This window comes from Marmota monax, unplaced genomic scaffold, assembly GCF_021218885.2.
Source record: "Marmota monax isolate L192 unplaced genomic scaffold, Marmota_monax_Labrador192_F-V1.1 WCK01_AAM20220418_F8-fsc00116, whole genome shotgun sequence".
Classification (NCBI taxonomy): Eukaryota; Metazoa; Chordata; class Mammalia; order Rodentia; family Sciuridae; genus Marmota; species Marmota monax.
Window position 1 is genome coordinate 4732554 of NW_026695220.1, and position 20090 is coordinate 4752643.

General features: G+C 32.5%; 1 protein-coding gene across 1 annotated transcript in view; it reads right to left on the minus strand.

Moving 5' to 3' along the window:
- Eys (eyes shut homolog) overlaps window positions 1–20090 on the minus strand; it is a 1592434-nt gene that overhangs the window by 551340 nt on the left and 1021004 nt on the right. The window contains 1 exon segment of the mRNA XM_046432606.1: window positions 10965–11077. Within this exon segment, the coding sequence (XP_046288562.1) occupies window positions 10965–11077 (113 nt within the window).

Genomic DNA, 20090 nt, shown 5'->3' on the forward strand with positions numbered 1-20090 from the left:
GCACATAGACAGAAATATCTAAAATATGTAGAAAAATTCTAATTCATCTAATGCTTTTCAATAATTTCATTTTAAATTTTATTTTATTAAAATTACCTAAATATATAAAATAACCAATGGGAGATTACTATTTCCAAATAATCAAGTTTTGCATAAATTATGTTTAAAAGTCCATATTATCTACAAGAAAAAAAATAGGTAATATTTTAAGAAACAAATTATGTTGATGTATTACTAGGGAAAACAGTATTTTATTAATAAAACATTAGGAACAAATATTGACTTAAAACTAGGGCATCTAGGGGCTGGGATTGTGGCTCAGTAGTAGAGCACTTGCCTGTCATGTGTAAGGCCTGGGTTCGATTCTCAGCACCACGTAAAAATAAATAAATTAAATAAAACATATATTTTTTAAAAAGGGCATCTAGATCTTTGTCACAAACTTAAAACAGCACATTATATACTTTATAACTTAATCCCTTCTGTAAAGCAAATAATTTCTAGTTTAAAGATAATAATGGTCATTTGAAAAATTAGTGAAAAGAAAAGTTTAAATGTAGAAAGAGATCTGTGGTGCTTTCTTTCTTTTGTTTCTGAATCATTGTCTCCTACTCGAATACTCCTTTCCACTATTACATACACTTCTTCAGAAATTCTGATAATTCAAAAGAGAATGCAGGGTAAAGTAACAAGTAATACAGAGTATTTATTAATACAAGAAGTACTTTGAGGAGATGTAATAATGAGTAACATGATTGGATGTAAGCTGGCTTTAAAATGTACACAAATAGCATGCTGCTTATAGTTATCTTTCTTTTTAATAGACAGTATGTTTTAAGATCTATTTATATTGAAACATGAGATACATCTCATTCTTTTCATTGACTTTTAAGTGTTCCAGCATCTTTATCACTCTTTAGACTAATTATTAAACTATAATTTTATTTCTCTGCCATCTGATGTTCCAATGTTCTACTCTTTCTAACAAAGGTATACAAAGAGTCATTAGCTCACATATGAGAGCTGAAATCTAAAGATGGAAGAACCAATCAGCTGTTTTTGATGTCATACTTTAGCAATAGTTATTTTGCATGAAGAAAAAAAATTATTTTTTCACATTTCGGGCACCAAAAATAAGACAATATATGCTGATAAAGTTCCTGTGTCTGAGTTGCATTCCATCTTGTAAATTTAAAACACAGAGGAGATCAAATTTTGATAGGATATAAGAATTAATCCAAGGTGAATAGATTTGTTATTTAGAAAGATAAAATTATTATTCACTAATCAAAACACTAGAATAGATGAATCAGTTTCTTTGCCAGTGCAATGTTGAAAGTTGGTTTTGAAATTTTTTATATCATCAGTATAATGCTCTTTGAAAAATAAAAGGGGACAAGAAACTAGAAAATACTGGATAAATGAGCATCAAGTCAGAGATGTAAAAATTTGGGGGGTATTTATTTTTCTTTATGAGTTTATGATTAGATCTAGTACTAACTTAGTTTGGATATTCGGTGGTAGGCTACATTCCTGTAATAAAATCCTGCTTTGCATTTAGTCTACCAGTATGAAGATACCATCAGTGCTAATGGAGTTTTCTTTAATAATCATGTAAATAGACAGTCAACAGACAAACAAGTAGAGAACAACAATTCTCATAGTATAGTCTGGGGACCACTACAACTTTTCATTAAATGGTTTGTGAGGGTCAAATATTTCTAATAATAATGCTAAGATTTTTTTTGGCTTTTTTACTATGTTTGCACTTGTACTGATGGTAGAAGGGTAATGGTGAATAAAACTATTGATTTTGCTTGAATAAAAATAATGGTACTTAATTGCATTAGCAGGTATACTATTATCATTTACGTAAAAATACTACTTTTTCTTAAGAATGTGGCAATGAGGGAAAAAATAGAATGTACTTGAAAAATTTGTAAAATGAGTCATATTGTTCAATCATAACTTATGACTCATATGCCTTTTAATAGTGCCTATGATGAAAAGGGAAATATGCATAAAATATTTCTCCTGGATGAAGAAGTATGATCATTGTTTCATGGAGAAGCACTTGAATAATTATGTGTTATGAGATGAACAAACTATTTCTTTTTATGGAACATGATTTTAACTGTAAGAACAACTATTATTCAAAATACCTTTATGCAATTTTAGGTATTAGACATTCTCTCAAAAACAAAATAAGTCTGTAACTTCAAGGAAAACATCTAAGAGTCTTTGTTGCCAATAATAGATTGAATTTTCAAGAAAAACTAGAATTTTGTAAAACTTATCTACCTTTGGGAGCTTGAAAGCTTTATAATACTTAATACTTTTATAATGAGATTTTTGGGATTATTAACAAATACTATTATTGGATATTTTATATTGACATATTTTGACATCCAGAATAGCTGAATAAGTCAAAGGAACCAATATATTGATAGCATAAAATTGTATATTGGTAAAAATCAATTCAAAATTCAATATAGAACAATAGATTTTAGTTTATTAGCTACAAAGTGCTCATTGATTGGGTTTTATATTCTGCATTGCAACTAATTTTAAATAATCTTTTCCTTCTCAAATTTTAGTGTAATATCTAAAAAGAGTACTTCCAATTATCTGAAGCAGCTATTAAAATATTCCTTTTTGAAAAATATATCTGCGATAGATGCAGAAAAAGCATTCAACAAAGTACAGCATCCCTTTATGTTCAAAACTCTAGAAAAACTAGGGATAACAGGAACATACCTCAATATTGTAAAAGCGATCTATGCTAAGCCTCAGGCTAGCATCATTCTGAATGGAGAAAAATTGAAGGCATTCCCTCTAAAATCTGGAACAAGACAGGGATGCCCTCTCTCACCACTTCTGTTCAACATAGTTCTCGAAACACTGGCCAGAGCAATTAGACAGATGAAAGAAATTAAAGGCATAAAAATAGGAAAAGAACTTAAATTGTCACTATTTGCAGGTGACATGATTCTATACCTAGCAGACCCAAAAGAGTCTACAAAGAAACTATTAGAGCTAATAAATGAATTCAGCAAAGTGGCAGGATATAAAATCAACATGCATAAATCAAAGGCATTCCTGTATATCAGCGACAAATCCTCTGAAATGGAAATGAGGACAACCACTCCATTAACAATATCCTCAAAAAAAAAATAAAATACTTGGGAATCAACCTAACAAAGGAGGTGAAAGACTTACACAATGAAAACTACAGAACCCTAAAGAGAGAAATAGAAGAAGATCTTAGAAGATGGAAAAATATACCCTGTACATGGATAGGCAGAACTAACATCATCAAAATGGCGATATTACCAAAAGTTCTCTATAGGTTTAATGCAATGCCAATCAAAATCCCAACGGCATTTCTTGTAGAAATAGAGAAAGCAATTATGAAATTCATATGGAAAAATAAAAGACCCAGAATAGCAAAAACAACTCTAAGCAGGAAGTGTGAATCAGGCGGTATAGCGATACCAGACCTCAAACTATACTACAGAGCAATAGTAACAAAAACAGCATAGTACTGGTACCAAAACAGGCGGGTGGACCAATGGTACAGAATAGAGGACACAGAAACCAATCCACAAAACTACAACTATCTTATATTTGATAAAGGGGCTAAAAGCATGCAATGGAGGAAGGATAGCATCTTCAACAAATGGTGCTGGGAAAACTGGAAATCCATATGCAACAAAATGAAACTGAATCCCTTTCTCTCACCATGCACAAAAGTTAACTCAAAATGGATCAAGGAGCTTGATATCAAATCAGAGACACGGCGTCTGATAGAAGAAAAAGTTGGCTACGATCTACATACTGTGGGGGCGGGCTCCAAATTCCTCAATAGGACACCCATTCTAGTTAATAACTAGAATCAACAAATGGGACTTACTCAAACTAAAAAGTTTTTTCTCAGCAAAAGAAACAATAAGAGAGGTAAATAGGGAGCCTACACCCTGGGAACAAATCTTTACTCCTCACACTTCAGATAGAGCCCTAATATCCAGAGTATACAAAGAACTCAAAAAATTAAACAATAAGAAAACGAATAACCCAATCAACAAATGGGCCAAGGACCTGAACAGACACTTCTCAGAGGAGGACATACAATCAATCAATAAGTACATGAAAAAATGCTCACCATCTCTAGCAGTCAGAGAAATGCAAATCAAAACCACTCTAAGATACCATCTCACTCCAGTAAGATTGGCAGCCATTATGAAGTCAAACAACAACAAGTGCTGGCGAGGATGTGGGGAAAAGGGTACACTTGTACATTGCTGGTGGGACTGCAAATTGGTGCAGCCAATTTAGAAAGCAGTATGGAGATTTCTTGGAAAGCTGGGAATGGACCCACCATTTGTCCCAGCTATTCCCCTTCTCAGTCTATTCCTTAAAGACCTAAAAAGAGCATGCTACAGGGACACTGCTACATCGATGTTCATTGCAGCACAATTCTCAATAGCAAGACTGTGGAACCAACCTAGATGCCCTTCAATAGACGAATGGATAAAAAAAAATGTGGCATTTATACACACTGGAGTATTACTCTTCATTAAAAAATGACAAAATCATAGAATTTGCAGGGAAATGGATGGCATTAGAGCAGATTATGCTAAGTGAAGCTAGCCAATCCCTAAAAATCAAATGCCAAATGTTTTCTTTGATATAAGGAGAGTAACTAAGAACAGAGTTGGGAGGAAGAGCATGAGAAGAAGATTAACATTAAACAGGGGTGAGAGGTGGGAGGGAAAAGGAAAGAGAAGGGAAATTGCATGCAAGTGGAAGGAGACCCTCATGGTTATACAAAATTACATACAAGAGGAAGTGAGGGGAAAGGGGAAAATAAAAACAAGGGGGAGAAATGAATTACAGTATATGGGGTAGAGAGAGAAGAGGGGAGGGGAGGGGAGTGGAGGGGAGGGGGGATAGTAGAGGATAGGAAAGACAGCAGAATACAACAGACACTAGTATAGCAATATGTAAAACAGTGGATGTGTAACCGATGTGATTCTGCAATCTGTATACGGGGTAAAAATGGGAGTTCATAATCCACTTGAATCAAAGTGTGAAATATGATATGTCAAGAACTATGTAATGTTTTGAACAACCAACAATAAAAATTAAAGAAAAATATATCTGTTGTGAGGCCAATAGACTTCAATAAAACAATTATTGGAATGAATGAATGAATGCACAAGCACATATTCTGGCTGTCTTCATTAAACCAGTCAGTAAAGATATTTGCAAATACAGAAAACAATATCATTCTAATCATCATTTTTATTTCTTAGTTCTAGTAAAGTTGTTTTTCAAAGAGGATGCAACTTTATTTTATTTATGTTGACATATGATGAGTTTATTTTATCTTATATGAAGTAATAAAGACGGGGAGAGTAGACTAGGAAGCATTAGGTATCTGATTCCCCACCTAGACAGCAATTACACTGGCAGACTGTGTCTGATGTACATATTTTGGAACACAGTAGTCTATAGAAAGCTTATAATTTTCTGTTGGTTTGAGCATTAAATTGAAGCTTGTTTTGATTAATCTGAATCAATTTTCATCAGAAATTTTAGAGACTAGAAGGTCAATATATTCAAAGAGCTGAAAGAAGAGAAAAAGTAGCTGTGAACCAAGAACGCTGTATCCAGCAAAATATTCTTTCAAGAGTTATAGAGCAGCCAGGTACAGCAGCACACACCTGTAATTCCAGCAGCTCAGAAGGCTGAGCAGGAGGATCACAAGTTCAAAGCCAGCCTCACAAGACTGAGGCACTAAGTAACTCAGTGAGACCTTGTCTCTAAATAAAATACAAAGTAGGGCCGGGATGTGGCTCAGTAGCTGAGTGCTCCTAAATTCAATCCCTGAACCCCCCACCAAAAAAAAAAAGAGTTACAGAGAAATTAAGAATTCCTAGACAAACAAAATCCAAGGGAATTTATTTCTACTAGATCCACCCTGAGAGAAATGGACAAGAAAATCTTGCAGAATGAAATGAAAGGATACAAATTATTAATTGGAAGCCATATGAAGAAATAAAGTTGTCAATAAGTATAAATACCTAGGAAATGATTAAAACACATACTATTTTAGCATTAATTGGTAAGTTCTTCTATGTGATTTAGGAGAACATTAAATTAAAAAAATAATTTTGGTTTGTAATTTTGTTTTCTGCATAATTTAAGAGTCTTATGCATTTCAAAATTTACTGGTTTATTGCTGGCTTATGTTAGGGCACATAATATATATATATATATATATATATATATATATATATATATATATATATATATGATTTTGTCACAATATATGATTTTGTGACATCAAGCAATTGAAAAGTGTGGGGACAGAGTTGGAATAGGAGCAAATATTTTTTTAATGTAATTGACATTGATGTTAAGATGGCATCATTTCAAATTAGATTATCATAACTTTACATTATTCAATGTAATTCCCATGGGAACTTCAAAGAAAACTGCTAGAGAATATATAAGTAATATATAAGTATGGAAACTGAAAAGGCATTTAAATATATCACTAAGAATCAACTGAACACAGAAGAAGGCAGTAGTGAAAGAAAGCAGGGGTAAAATCCCCATTAGTCATAAAAAGCAGATAGCAAAACAACAAAAGCAAGTTCCTCTTTATCTGTAACTTAAAATTAATGGAACAAACTCTGCAGTCAAAAGTAAGAGATTAGCAAAACGGCTAAAATCACCAGCTCCAAATATATACTCCCTAAAAGATTCTTTTTAGGTCCAAATATACCAATAGTTTGAAAGCAAACAATGGAATATATATATAATATATATAAACAATGGAAGATGTGACTCCATGCAAATAACTGAAAGGAAGCAGGAGTTGCTATTTGAATGTCAAACAAAATATACTTCAAATCAAAAGAAAATAATAAACAAATAACGACATTATATAGTATTAAAAGTTTCAATGTATCAGGAAGACAGAACAGTTACAAACACTTAGATAATGACAGTTCATCAAAGTATATGAAGCAAAAACTGATAGAATTGAAGGGAGATAACAGACAATTCTGCAGTAGTGGTTGGAGACTACAAGATTCCACCCTCAAAAGTGGGTAGAGCAACCAAGAAAGAAAATAGAGTTCTTAACACAATAAAGCAACTAGACTTAACAACCATACAAAAACAGATACAATAGTCTGGCACAGTGACTCAGGCCTATAATCCCAGTGGCTCAGGAGGCTGAGGAAGGAGGATTGCAAATTCAAAGCCAGCCCCAGCAACTTAGTGAATCCCTGTTTCTAAATAAAATTTAAAAGAGCTGGGCATGTGGCTCACATATAACATACTAAATAAAAAGAATTATTAAGTATACAAAAAATTATTATACCAAAAAATTGGATAACCTAGGAGACATGGACAAAATTGTAGAAACACAAAACCTACCAAGACTAAATCACGAAGAACTAGAAACTCTACATAGAACTACATATAACTAGTAAGGTAATTGTATCAGTAGAAAAATATCTCCCCAAAACATCAAGAAAAAGAAACTTTGGACTTGATGGTTTCATTAGTGATTTTTAACAAAATTAAAAAATAATTCCAATCATTCTGACAGTTTTCCAAAATATTGAACCAAAGTAAACACTTCTGAACTCATTCCATGAGGCTATAATTATCTCGATTACCAAAACTGAGCACAGATACTGTAAGAAAACTATAACCCAAAATCTCTTATGAACACTCATGTAAATATTCTCAACAAAATATTAGCTAACTAAATTCAGGATCAAATTGAAAGATTATACAGGGTGATCAAATACAGTTCATTCTTTATATGAGAGGATGTTTCAACATATAAAAGTTGATCAGTGTAATCCACCACATTGATGAAATGAAGAAAAACCCACATGATCCATCATTTGATAAAATTCATCATTTTTTCATGATGAGAACACTCAACAAACTAGGAAGGAAGGAAACTGCCACAACATGATATAATGTGCATAACCATATACTCAATGGTGGAAGTTTGAAAGCTTTTCTGTTAAGATCAGGAACAAGGCAAAATACTTGCTTTCACCACTTTTCTTCAACACAGTACTGGAAGTTCTAGCCAAAATAACTAGTCAAGAAAAAGAAATAAAGGGCATACAGATCAAAAAAAGGAAGAAGTGAAATAATTTCTTTCATAGGTAATATAATTTTATGCATAGGAAATATCAAGGATCTATCACACACATACTCACAAACACAGAGACTAGAAATATTAGCCAAATAGCAGAATACAAAATACACAGTTGCATTTCTGTATACTAGAAATAAACAACATGTAAAGGCAATGATAAAAATATTCTATGTATAATAGCACCAAAACAAATAAATTGCTGAAAAAATTAACCAAGGAAGTGACAGTTTTATACAATAAAATTACAGAATATTGATGAGAAATTGAAAATAATATAAGTGAAACCACATCTCACATTCATTAATTGGAAGACCTAATATTATAAAGCTATTAATCCTATTCAAAGTGACCCACAGATTCAATGCAATTAGCAAAAGCACAATGATCTTTCTTCAGAAATAGAAAACAACTCCTCAAATTCACATGGAATCACTAGAGATTGAACAACCAAGACAGTCTTGAAAAATAAAGATGCATGTCTCATACTTTCTGATTTCAAACCATACTACAGTGCTTTAATAATTAAACTATTTTGTAATGGAATAAAGGCCAAGGTAGTTCAGTACAGGATAATAGAGAGCTGAGAAATAAACTTTTGCATGTATGTTTTTGACCAGAGTGCCAAGATCATTAAATGGGGGAAAATAGCAGTTTTTTAAACAAAGAGTGCTGGAAAAACTACAAAAGAATGAAGTGGGTCTCTTAATTCAATATAGATGAAAGACCTAAGTGTAAGCCTTAAAACTTTAAAGCTCTTAGATGTAAACATGGAGCAAAAACTTCACAACATTGAACTTGACAGTGCTTTCTTGGATATGACACCAATCATTAGAGGTAACAATGACAGGAATGAAAATTCCTGGACTTTGTGAAAATTTTAAAAAATGTACAGCAAAATTTATTATCAATAGAGTAAAAATACACCATATGAAATGAAAGAAAATAATCATATATCTGATATGGTATTATTAACCAGAATATACAGTGAACTCTTAAAAGTTGACAAAATACAAACAGCCTAATTGGAAAAATAAACTAAAGGCTTGACTAAACCTTTCTCAAGAGAAGATTTATGGGCAGCCAATATATATGTGAAAAGATGATTAATATTACAAATCATTAGGGAAATTCCAACTAAGATTTTCTACTTCATCACCATTAAAATAGTTACTATAAAAAGAGTTGATAAGGATGAGAGGCTGGAACACTTGTGCATTATTGGTGGGATTATAAAATGGTAAAGCTACTGTGGAAAGCGGTATGGCTATTGTTTAAATAACTAAACACAGAATTATTATATGATAGAGCAATTCCACCCCAGTCTACCCCAAACCATAAAGTAAAATCATGAAGAGATATTTGAACATCTATGTTCAAAAACAATGTCATTCACAATAGTTAAAATGTGAAAACAACGCAAGTGTACACTGAAAAATGGATGAGGACAATGTGGTTTATGCACACAGTAGAATACTATAGACCTTTAAAGGAAGGGAATTCTGACATATGCTAAAACATGGATGAATCTGGATGACACTGTGCCAAGTGAAGTGAGCTGGAAACAGGAAAACAAATGCTGCATTAACCCCACTTATATGAGGAATGTAAAAATAGCCATGCTCATAGAAACAGAGTAGGGGGGTGGTTTCCAGAGCCAGAGGGAAGGAAAAGTGGGGTGCTGCTGTTCAATAGGTGCAAAATTCCAGTTATGCAAGATGAATATATATCATAGCATTTGACAGAGAAGGCAGGGAACATAGAAACTGAGAGTTTAGTCAATGTTAGGGAATGCTAATAAAATATCAAAGAACATGTTTTCCACAGAAAATCGGAAACAAAATGGTAAAATATAAGAATTTACAAGTATCTGATTATATTAAAATTGCCAGGATCATCCTGTTTATAGTATAAACTATTATGTTTCTTTTTTTTTAGTTATAGATGGACACAAATCTTAATTTTGTTTGTTTATTTCTATGTGGTGCTGAGGATAGAACCCAATGCCTCACATATGTGAGGCAAGTGCTCTGCCCACTGAAGCACAACCCCAGCCCAACTATTATGTTTCATTTGATTTAAAACAAATAAAAACAAAATAGTCAAAAGGCACCCAGTATCCCATTATATCATTTTAATATACTCATGTATGCAAATTTCTCATGGCCTGATAATTACCTACTCTATGTAGTCAGATAATTTCCATTGGAAATGGTACCTTTTCCAATAAACACAAACCTACAGAAATGACCTTTTGCTCTTAACTATCAGGGAAAAGTAATATTCTGTCTACTTCATTAATGCATTAATGCCTGATTCGTTCTCAAATGTGCTCTTTAGTTCACTCCAGCTTCTAACTGTTTGTAAGGAATATGATACTAGTAATGAAAATTGAAGCACAAAGGCAACTTTTGAGATATATATTTTGGAGAAAAGTATCATTTTATCATTCTAAAAAATATTTTGCATGTTTGACTGTTCATTCTTAAAAGTAGCTCTAATAGATGTTTTCTAACCACAACACACTGATCATTTGTTTGTCAATATGAAGCATCTTATTCAGTACAAAGTGGACACCTATCATAAACAAGTGCTCCATCTTCACTGGGAATTATTTTAAAAATTCTACAGTCTGTAAGATACTGGATAAAGGAAAACAAAAGAAAGGAAATATATTCCAGTTCTGATCAGATAATGTCAATTAGAAATGGTACCTTTTAGTGGGATCACTCTAAAATAAATCATTTGAAAATCACTAGTGAGGTTTTACCTGCAGTTCTCAATGTGATTTTTTTTCACTGCCTTGGATGGAATGAAAGTTCCCTGGTTATTGATTTCCACAACTTGTATGCAGCCAATAAAATTTTCAACTGGTCCAAAAATCTGAGAGAGACATAAAGAGCAAGAGAAAGAATAAAATATAATCTTTAATGTATTGTTTTTACTGCAAACTGGTCAGAATGTGAAATTGGATCTCAGGGCTGAAATGATCTATTCAACATATTGGTAGTACCGTAATTCAAATCTATAAATATTAACCCAAACTGGGCACGGTGTGCCTATAAGCCCAGCAATCAGAAGGCTGAGATAGGATTTGAGACCAGTATCAACAATTTAGCAAGACCTTATCTCAAAATAATAAATAAATATACATAAATAAAGGGCTTGGGATGTAGCTCAATGGGAGAGTTACCCTGAGTTCAACTCCCAGGAGGGCAAAAAAGAAAGTAAAAAAGTCAACCAAAATATTAGAAGATTTTCCATATCTTGGTTATTGTGGATAATGTTTCAGTGAACATGGGAGAATGAATAATCAATCATACACACACACACACACACACACACACACACACTCACATGCACACAATTAGGATATTGTTGAGCCTTAAAAAGATGAAGTTTCTAACTTTTGCTACAACATGAATAAACTTGTGGGATAATATACAAAGTGAAATAAGCCATACACAAAAAGAAAAATTTTACATGATTTCACATGTGGATTCTTTTTTTTTTTTAATGTCAAATTCAGAGAATATATCTTTGGTTACAAGAGGAATGGCTGAGCGGGGAAAGGAAAGAAAGGGGTTGATGTAGGAAAAAGGACATAAGAGTAGCAGAATAGAGTCTAGAGATCTAATGAACAGGAGGACTATGGTTAATAATATCATATTGTATTCAGGACTTTTGCTAAAGGAACAGATTTTAGCTGCACTTACACACAAAAAGAGGGTAACTGCGTGTGATGCTTGATGTTCAGTTAACATTTACATCCACTGTGCATCATAACATCATGTAGACCTCAAATATTCAAAATAAAGTATGCTTCAAAATTACTATGGAATAATACCACATTGTTAGCCAGTATTTACTAGGAGCTTATACATTTTAGAACTGTATGACAGCACAAAGTCACTAATATTAGGATAAAGAAAAAGTCTCATATATACAGTGAATTATCAATGAAAAATAGAGAAGAAAAGCTGATACACTCATTTTTCTTATCAAGGTATGACATGACAAGTCTCCCATAATTTTCACTCTGTTCCTTGTCCTTTATTCTTTCAGAAACCAGTGATTTTTTTTCCTATTTCCAGCCATCAAAACATCATGAATTACTCTTACAGGAGCCAATGGAAGCACAGAGAAAGACACAAAATATTTGTGATTCCTGTTTCCTTGTATGAACTTTATTCTTTAGGAATAATTGGGACAAAAAAATAATATTAGAGGATTCTGGAAGGACAAGAGCACAAAGAAAATAAGGACACTGGAAAGCATTCATTTTGGTTGATGAAAATAACCTTGTAAAGATGAATAGACATGGTTTTCCATTGTATTCATTGTGAACATAAACACTATACAAGTAATTACAAGTCAATGCATATTTATGTGAAAAAGACAAATTAAAAGAGGCATGACTCAGAATAAAGTTAAAATGAGTATTTATTTTAGTTTCTGATGTGTTCTGTATATTATTAAAAATTTCAAGTTAAGATGGACCAAATTATGACAAGGGCAAACACTAAACTAATATGTTTGAAAACAAAGAGTTTAACTTGATTTTTGAATTAAATCTATATGCTTTGTGCATTATTAGGACTTCATTTCTCATCAAGTATAATATTATAAATATATAAATAATAGAATGAAGCCTTTGTCTTGTTTAGAAAATTTGGGATGAATATATTTTATTTATTTACTTAATATTCTCAATTTTATAAGTCCGATTTTTTTGTTCTTCCAGATATAGGCTCAAATGTCTGCAAACCCTCTAAACTAGAAATGCTCTGTCAAATGTCAAAATGACTAAACTAGGAAAAAAACACAAAATTTCATGTAGTAAGTTGTTTACAGAAATCAAGTTGATAAAAGCAACACAGAAACATTTGGTTCTTAAAATTTGCAATTGTTGGCTAAAAGTTTTTTGTGGGGTTGAGTAATAATTTTTTATTTTAAAGTTTAATTTTTCCCTTTAACCATAAAGATTATGAATAAATCTACTTTTTAAAATGAAGTTTGTGTTTTCCTCTCCTAAAACATCACAAACGTAAATTATTACAGTTTACTAATAAAAAAAAAAAAAAACATTTAGTTTAATGGTCACAAAATGCTTTTAATGATAGTATGATTATGAATGTTTGAATTTTATTTTAACATAGATCAGCAATAGCCTAAAATATGTGCATATTTAAGTAGATAATTTTCACTATTCATTAAAATCCTTGTTATTTATGAGCATCAGGCAAAGGAGAAAGTTTTGGCTTTTTAAATAAATATAAAACTATCAGAGAGATATAAAAAAGTGCCCTAAAATGTAAATGAATCCATGATTACTCTATTGAAATACTTAGAATTCTGTTATTCAATTTCATTTACATATGATTAAAAATAAATATTAATTTATTCACCTTGACTTTTGAAAAGTGGCAAAAAAATTTTTCCATAGCCATTAGCCTTTAAATTTGAGGGAATTCAAAATTCTTACATTTATCAAGTTTTAATAGCCTAAAAATTCTCCAGTTCTCTCACATATTAACTTCTGGCAGTCTTGTTCAGGTTGTATTATTTGGCCTCAAAAGAAATTCCCATGTTGTCTTTTTCACTTGAAATATTGAAATTTAGTTTTGTAAAAAGTGAGTGAAACTCAAACCCAGAAACACTGAGCCTGAATACTAAACTTGAAACACTTGAAGCATGTGCTTCTTAGGTAATTTTTAGTGTATGAAAACATTTCTGCTGGGAGCCATTAGCCAAGTAGGTATGACAATTTCCTTGCCAGCGTACCCCATGTTGCAGTGACATTGAATGTAGGTGACCTTGCTCAAGGACCAGGGCGGATTAGGGTGTTCCCGGTTTAGGATAATCGGGTTTAGGGCGTTCCAGGTTTAAGATTATTCCTGCTAGGAATAGGGCGTATCCTGCTGCCTGAGTTCCCCTTGAGTTCTCAGTGGAGGTGGATTTGGGCAGAGAACGTGGATTTCCCCAGAATGTGATTGTAGACGGCTGGTGTGAGTGCGGGAATAAAGAGTTGCTGTTTGAATCTACAAGCTGTGTGGTGGCTCGTGATTGTGTGCCCAGCCAGACTGCGGCATTTGTGTCCAGCCAGACTGCGGCACATTTCCTTGAATTTAGTTAATTTACAGTAATCTGGTCAGTGAAAGCTTCCAGGACCATATTCTTAAAAGTGAAAGAATAGAAGCAAAACATACATAATCGATATGATAAGTTATAATGTATTGATTTTTAAGCACAAGAAACAATGGAAAATCACCTCCACTGGATCATAGAAATGGCATCACTGCATGTTATTGTCAATTCAATGGGAAAAATAAATTGTACTCACATGACCTTCTATGGTTACTCAAGTAAAGTCCTTTTAAAATCCAACACAAATAATAAAATGACTCAGTTATTTCTCAACAACATAAAATGACAAGTGTAATGAATTATATCACAGCAACAAAAAAACAATAATTCAGGGTATTGAGCAGTATTAACAACAGAATTTTTGTTATTTTCATTTCCAACTTGTAATATCTCAAATTTCTAAATACATGTTGAGTATGTTTGCTGAGAGCCACGGTGGAGTCTGTATGGCCCCTGGCATTTTGCCAACAGTATTGATTGACAGGCGAGGCATTACTATCTGCCTCTGCCGCAACTTTTGAGTTCTCGCACTATTTTGGAGTACTTTTGAGTTCTCACACTATTTTGGAGTTCTCATGGGGATTTCCAGGGATTCCCCGAGAGCTCCCATTGGTTGGGGAAGTGCAGGAGGAGGGATTTCCGGGAGAGATATTTCCGGCTGGGGGTTCCTGGACAAGCCTTGTGGCGTTAGGGAGGATTCCCCGGGAGCTGTGTGAAGTGTTTTCCTGCAGTTTAAAAATAAAGTTTGTTCCTGCTTCAGTGGCTCGTGATTTGTGCCCAGCCAGACTGCGGCATATGTTCCCATTTTTTTCTTACTTCTCTATTAATAAAAGAATATTTAACTCTATCTCTGGCCTTTGATAGCTTTTGCTTTCACTCCTTTACAGAAATTCAATGTCAGGAGATAATCCATACTGTAGTAACAAGGTTCCATATTAACATTCCATTGCAGTTGCACAGAATTTAGACAGAAGGACTTCCTGGTTATAGGTTAGATTGTGTATATATTTAAAACATTTCAATTTTAGAATTAAATACTAATGGGCAATTTTTATTGTAATAATTAACACATACTGATTGTATAGGGTAAGAGTATTCTTTTTGACATTTTCACACATGCACGTAACACATGTGAGATCTTTTTTGAATAAAGGTGCTATTCTCAAACATTTACTTGAATCATGGATTAACCTAAACCCTGAAGACCTGCAAATATGAAGGAATGTGTACAGCAATCTCTGGTATACACATATCCTCTTAAAAGAGTCCAGTTATTTACTGCTTCAGTCTCCCCCCACCCCCCACCCAGCTGTTGCTACTGTGATATTTACTTCTCTAAAGTTTTCCTCATTGTTGTGTTTCAACTGAATCGTGGTAGTCTCCATTCCCTTGTGCAATTCTTAGTTTTTATATAGTACCAATTTCCTGTAACCCAAGGAGCAGTTCTTGTACTACATGCCTCTGGAAGCATACTGCTTCAGGTTGGGTATACTTATTTGGACAGCAAATGCCATTAATTTGTATTACTTTTAGGAATATCCTGTTGAATTCAGTTTTGTATAGAAAGATTGTTTATTTGCATTTAAAATAATTTTCTTTTGATACAGGAAAGATATTATTTCATTATCTTCTGGCCTGCATTGTTTCTGATGAGAAGTTAGTGATATTCTGTTTTTATCAAATTTTATTGAGATTATTTGGTATATAAAAATATTTTTCATTAAATCCATTTATTTTTCGTCACTATTTTTTCAAATATTTTCGTCTGACCCTCTTTCTCTCTGCACTTTTTGGAACTCCAGTTACTTATATTCTGACCCTTATTGTTGTCTTACACGTTACTGAGTCTGTTTTCATCTTTTTTCTCTCTTTCATTGTAACTATCTTCTATTCCTTTGCATTCAAGTTCATTGATCTTTTCTTTTGCAGTGTATGATCTGTTGTTAAAACAACATACTGAAAAATTGTGCTCCATTTGTGTACAACAAATCAAAATGTATTCTGCTGTCATGTATAACTAATTAAAATAAATAAATGAATGAATATTAAAAAATACTTTGGGGATTATTATAATGTATTATATATTAGTATATATTACAGTTCAGATATTTTTTAGAAGTTTTTTCTTTTTAATTGTTGAATTTTGTTCATTCTTTTACGCTTGATTCTTATTTTACTGTTTTATTTTTTTCTAGTTTTTAAATTCATGTTTTCTTTCAGTATGTAGGCAATTTTATAATAATGGATTTAATGACTATTTTTCTTGACTTTTTTTTTTGTGTGTGTGGTTCTGGGGATTGAACCCAGGGCCTTATGCATGTGACAAACACTATACCAACTAAGCTATATCCCCAGTATTGGCATTTTTTGATTTGATTGATTTTTATCTGATTAGAGACCACATCTTAATGCTTGCTTTTATTTCACATGGAACATGATATTGTTATTTTTGCATGTTTTCCCAAATATTTATTTCAATATTCTAATTATTAATGGTAGCAATGATAGTATAATACCAACTACTCACTCACAAACAGAAAACCCATATGCTCTTAAAAAAAAAATTCTGCATGGCTTAGAACACAGAACAAACAGTTCCTAGTACAGCCTCTTACTATTACCTTGGATCACCTGTTCAGATGATCTCACACTGTAATCAAATTATTCTGACATCAGAATAATTTTCTAAGTAGCATGTTCATCCTTTTGTATACTAATTATTCAATTTCACATATTTTTATTGACTTAGTGCTTGTGCTCTAATTATCCCCCAAATGTTGCAGAAGAGAAATCCCTCAACAATTAAAATACTATGAATACTGATTAACTTTTTCTCTTTTAATTTAATTTAAAGTATCTCCATTATTATACTCAAAGTTTATTGCTCTTCTATGATGGATTCACTTTTACCTGAATTCCATATATTTCTCAGTCTAAATGTTCTTTACTGGTATATTTATTATTCTTCAAATGTAATTAATTCCTCTATTAGTATATTTGTTGATATTATGACCAAATTTCATTATTACCCATTTTAAATTGAGTGAAGCAACTAAAAGTTGATAGGGCAATATAGTACTGATGATTTTCCTATACTTTCTAGTGGCTAGAAAAGTAGGAAAAATGTGAGTTATATTGTGGTGAAGGAATTAATGACTTTGATGAATTACTTGTGGGTCCTAAAGGAGAAAGAAGGGAAGTAAAATAGTAGAAAATTCAATGCTATGAATATTTATTAAATGCCTATTAACTATTTATTGCTTTCTCATAAATCATTCCAATTCCAGGATCATTGAAAAATAATAGGTCAAGATAAAGAGAAATTGGTAGGGAGTGCTGATACCGAGTGCATATGAGTGAACTTAGATATTAAAACATAGTGTTTCAGATGTTTAACTGTTATGTAAGATGTGAATAAATTAGATATATCATACTGTATATGATGCCAAGTCACATGGTATTCTATAAATATCCTACATGAGGGGCTTTAGCAACTTACTAGTAAAATTACAGTATAAAATAGCAATATATTGGTCTATGCAATATGATGATACTTCAGTCAATTTTATTTTATTTTGATATATTCATTTAATTGTGTTCATTTTGTAATATTTGTGGGATTCATATGAACATAGTCTATATTAAGACTTAAAATATAAAGTTCACTTAGTCTAATTCCACAGATGAGATTAAAGTTTATACACTGATTCAATAAACATTTATTTGTCACATGGCAGTGACAAGCACTAGGTCACCCTATCAACACATTGTTCACTAACAGGAAATCTCGCAGATGAAATGGAGTAAAGCTTGAAATTTTAATTCATGTGTTTTTTTTCCTCCAAACTTTCTACAAAAAAATGTCGATTTAAAGCAATCTATTAATCTAGATGATTTACATTTTCAAATTCAATCAGTCCCAATATGGCATCTGTGGGAATAAGCATTGTTGCAATGTAATGTTAAGAAAAACCAGATACAGTTCAGTAAAAAGAAAAGGGGGTGGGGAATAAGAGAGTGATAGTATCTGTTTCTAATAATGACAGAAACTGGTTGGAGACTAAACTTTTTATGAAAATAACTATACAGAGTAGAATTTAGGCAAAAATCTATTTTCAGGCAACCAAGAATTGTTAAGGAAATAAGAATTTGAGGGACCAACACCCTAGAGAGAAGGGGAACAGAAAATGTTGGTCTTGACATTTCCTCTTAGAGAATTTTGAAGGTACAAGTGGCAGATGAGACTTAATAGAAACCAAAGAGGGAATTCTGTAAATCTTTTGGGGTTGAGGACAAAATATTGAAATTTAAAAGCAAATAATCATCATTCCTGGGGAAATAGAACAAGGAAATTAGAGGATTGAATATGTGAGGCTATTTTTAGAAATTTTTCAAGTCAATGAGGTTTCAGAGCTACCTAGAATTTGACCAGGGACATTTGGGACATTTGCATCAGTGGTGATGGTTCCTCTTTCCTCACTGCAAAAACTGGCAGAGAATTTGCCTGTATGATTGCAAGAGAAAATCATAAGCAAAAATTCATTTGTATTTCTCCATTGATTCTTTCTCTGCAAGGTCAGATACATGGTGTTCCACACTAAAATTTCCACAGAACCTAATGCACACGTAGTCATTCCATCATGACTATGTATGTGCTGAGGAATTTTCCATGATTTGATTATTTTTGTACTTTATAATTATATTGAGGAATAGCTCATGTATCACAAAATTTACCTATTGAAAATGTACAATTAAGGGTTTTGATATATTCCCAGAGGTGCTCAGCTTTTAGCATAACTAATTTTAGACTAAATTATCATTCTAAAAGAAATACCTTACCCATTTGCTAGTGTGCACTGAGATTCTCTCTCCGATACTAGGCGACCACTGAAGTTAACTAGCTCTATAGATTTGCCTATTATGAACATTTCACAAAATTTATAGAAACATATGGCAGCAGAATACAACAGACACTAGTATGGCAATATGTAAATCAATGGATGTGTAACTTATGTGATTCTGCAATCTGTATACGGGGTAAAAATGGGAGTTCGTAACCCACTTGAATCAAAGTGTGAAATATGATATATCAAGAACTATGTAATGTTTTGAACAACCAACAATAAAAATTTAAAAAAAGAAGCATAATACAAGGTCTTTGTGGCTGGCTTTTTTACCATAATATTTTAAACATTACTCCATTGGATGGTATGTATTAACACTACATCTTTTTTGTTGCTTAACAATATTCTATTGTGTCGATATATGATATTTTACCATTCACTAGATGGATCTTTGGATCGTTTCCTTTATTCTGGTTATTATAAAAAATTTGTGGTATGAATACTCATATACATTTTGTGTGTGTGTGTTGCTTTCTCTCATCTATATGACTAATCCCATGAATTTTATATATGTGTTCTTGTGATTTGCTTGCTTCCATGTTTTCTAATATAGCTACTTTGATATATGTCTTGGTTGGGGGGAGTTAGTATCCAAGAGCTAAATTGTGATGCTGAAAATGAATGCATCAAAATTCTTAATTAGAAACCATCTAGATCCATCTATAGGGTCCTTTTAAAGAAACCTGTGGTGCCACCCTGCTTGTGGAAAAAGAATGGGACTGTCTACATATACTACTCTGGAGTGTGCAGTGGATGCTCTAGAGTCTACTCAGATGTCTCCTTAGGAGTGAAGGATTTTCCACTTGCTTCCACCATTGCGAGAACTTCTGTAGACAGACTTTACC